Source organism: Geospiza fortis, unplaced genomic scaffold (assembly GCF_000277835.1).
Source record: "Geospiza fortis unplaced genomic scaffold, GeoFor_1.0 scaffold313, whole genome shotgun sequence".
Classification (NCBI taxonomy): Eukaryota; Metazoa; Chordata; class Aves; order Passeriformes; family Thraupidae; genus Geospiza; species Geospiza fortis.
Genome location: NW_005054582.1, coordinates 536,581 through 537,097, shown reverse-complemented (window position 1 = coordinate 537,097; position 517 = coordinate 536,581). Strand labels below are relative to the sequence as shown.

At 63.6% G+C, this 517-nt stretch overlaps 1 protein-coding gene across 1 annotated transcript in view; it reads right to left on the bottom strand.

Moving 5' to 3' along the window:
* The window catches only part of PEX19 (peroxisomal biogenesis factor 19), a 3,444-nt gene that overhangs the window by 1,502 nt on the left and 1,425 nt on the right, over nt 1–517 (bottom strand). Inside the window, exons 5-6 of the mRNA XM_031064347.1 lie at nt 382–516; nt 43–97 (exon numbers count right to left, since the gene is read on the bottom strand). Of these exons, the coding sequence (XP_030920207.1) occupies nt 43–97; nt 382–516 (190 nt within the window). The remainder of the gene's footprint in view (nt 1–42; nt 98–381; nt 517) is intronic.

Sequence of the window (517 nt, the reverse complement as noted above, 5' to 3'; positions counted from 1 at the left end):
CCCCAAATCCCCCGTGGAACCCCCAAATCCCAGCCCCATCACTGCCCGCTGCTCCAGGGACAGGGACCCCTCGTGCTGCCGCAGCCACTCCGGGTACGTCCCCATGACTCCCCCAACTTTCCCACACCCCAAAGGATTTTGGGGACCCCCCCCAGGTTTTTTGGGGTCCCCTCCCAGCTTTTCGGGTCCCTCCTGGTTTTTGGGCTCCCACCTTCTCGGTGATCTCCTTGAGGGAGGGGCAGAGACCTCCTTGGGCAGCAGGGACTGCACCATGACCCCATAACACCCCTGAGTTTCCCAAACCCCAGGGGACCATCCCCAAGTTTTTTGGGGTCCCCCTTCCGATTTTTTGCGGTTCCTGACGGTTTTTGGCGCCCCACCTTCTCGGTGATCTCCTTGAGGGAGGGGTAGAGCACGTCCTTGGACAGCAGGGACTCCATGATGCTGCGCATGACGGGCAGGACGCCGTCGCCGCCGCCCTCGTCCAGCCCCAGCCCCTCCAGGGCCTTGGCCAGCC